The sequence below is a fragment of the Otolemur garnettii genome, unplaced genomic scaffold (assembly GCF_000181295.1).
Source record: "Otolemur garnettii isolate 467f Iridium unplaced genomic scaffold, OtoGar3 scaffold00127, whole genome shotgun sequence".
Classification (NCBI taxonomy): domain Eukaryota; kingdom Metazoa; phylum Chordata; class Mammalia; order Primates; family Galagidae; genus Otolemur; species Otolemur garnettii.
Genome location: NW_003852522.1, coordinates 2,933,891 through 2,935,647, shown reverse-complemented (window position 1 = coordinate 2,935,647; position 1,757 = coordinate 2,933,891). Strand labels below are relative to the sequence as shown.

At 50.1% G+C, this 1,757-nt stretch overlaps 1 protein-coding gene across 2 annotated transcripts in view; it reads left to right on the top strand.

Annotated features, from left to right (window-relative positions):
* The window catches only part of LDLR (low density lipoprotein receptor), a 45,175-nt gene that overhangs the window by 40,381 nt on the left and 3,037 nt on the right, over nt 1–1,757 (top strand). For both annotated transcript variants that reach the window (XM_023518052.1, XM_012810223.2), the window contains exon 16: nt 839–916. In XM_023518052.1, the coding sequence (XP_023373820.1) occupies nt 839–916 (78 nt within the window). The remainder of the gene's footprint in view (nt 1–838; nt 917–1,757) is intronic.

Genomic DNA, 1,757 nt, shown 5'->3' with positions numbered 1-1,757 from the left:
TCGTCATTGTTGTTTGGTGGGCCTGGGCTGGATTTGAACCCACCACCTTAGGTGTATGTGGCTGGCACCTTAGCCACTTGAGCCACAGGCACCAAGCCCCTACTATTATTTTTTTAAGACAGAGTCTTACTTTGTCACCCTCAGTAGAGTGCTGTGGTGTCATAGCTCATAGCAACCTCCAGCTCTTGGGCTTAAGCTATTCTCTTGCCTCAGCCTCCTGAGTAGCTGGGACTACAAGGCACCTGCCACGACACCCGGCTATTTTTTTTTTTATTGTTGTTGGAGTTTGGCCAGGGCCAGACTGGATCCCACCACCCTGGGTATATGGTGCTGGCGCCCTACTCAATGAGCCACAGGTGCCACACTATTCATTTATTTTTTGAGACAAAGTCTCACTCTGTCACCCTGGGTAGAGTATAGTGACATCATCATACCTCACAGCAACCTCAAACTCTTGGACTCAAGCTATTCTTTTATGCCTCAGCCTCCCCAGTATCTGGGACTACAGGCACCCACTACCACACCTGGCTAATTTTTAATGTTTTTGTACAGTAAGGATCTTGCTTTTCTGTCTGGCTGGGCTTGAAGTGATTTTCCCATCTTGGCCTCCTGGAGTGCTGAGATTACAGGAATGAGTCATTGTGCCTGGCTTGCAAATCCTAAAACACCAGTGACTGTCAGATAAGTGAGAGAGGCCACACTCTCACACTTGGGGAGATTCTCCAAGTGTCCTTGAACTGCCTAGGACAGGGAGTGTCAGGCATTTTCCTGCACATGACTGTCGTGGCACACTTGGTCTGCTTTCTATGGAACTCACTTTTTCTCTTCTCCCCTACAGCCCTGGGTGACATCGCCGGCAGAGAGAATAAGGAGAAACCTGGGAGTGTGGGCGCTCTGTCCATTGTCCTCCCCATCGGTAAGCACTGACCTGTCCTCCAGCCTTGCCTGGGTCATGGTCTTCCATAGCATGACCTCATCATGCCCAGCCAATTTGACCTGGGAGGTGGTGGCCCTATTCCTCATCATAACTGGAGAAACCCCTGTGAAGAAAGGACCATCTCACCCCTTGGGGCTGATAAGAAGGCAGTAAAGGTGTCGGGTGGGGGACCTAGCGCCAGGTTGTGTGCCTGGTCCAGGGAAGGCCTCAGCCAGACCCCAGGAATTTGTAGGCACCTCTGACAAGTCAGTTCTCTTACAGGGGGACAGGTAGGAGAGCTCCACTTTTCTTCCCTCACCTTGCTCCTCCTGGGTTGGTTAGCTCCATGTTGCTTTTTCCTCTACTGGGGTTGTCCTGTGGAAGCATCCCCTGATGGCCTGCATAGCTGGCCATGGGTTGACATCCATGACAGTGGAGCCCAAATCTCTACCCACTTCTGGGCACTGGCTGGAAACTGTTAAAAACCCCTGTGCCCCTGGGTTGATCGAAGTTGGCACTAATAACAACCCTGGGAGATGGCTGAGGCTGTCTTGTTGAGGGTGCAAAGAGGTGGTCAGTGATCATCACCCCATTGAGGGTTCCCCCCCCTTTTTTTTTTAATGAGATGGGGTCTTGCTATGTTGTCCAGGCTGTTCTCAAATTCCAGGCATCATGCAATCCTCCTGCCTCAGCCTCCCAAAGTGCCAGGATTATGGGTGTGGGCCATCATACTCAGCTAAAGCTTGCTATTGATGTAGAGAACAAACTGGTCCCATTAGCATTGAAACAAAAGAGTGAATTTGTGACCTGAGAATATAGAAAAACATTCTTTTTTTTTTTT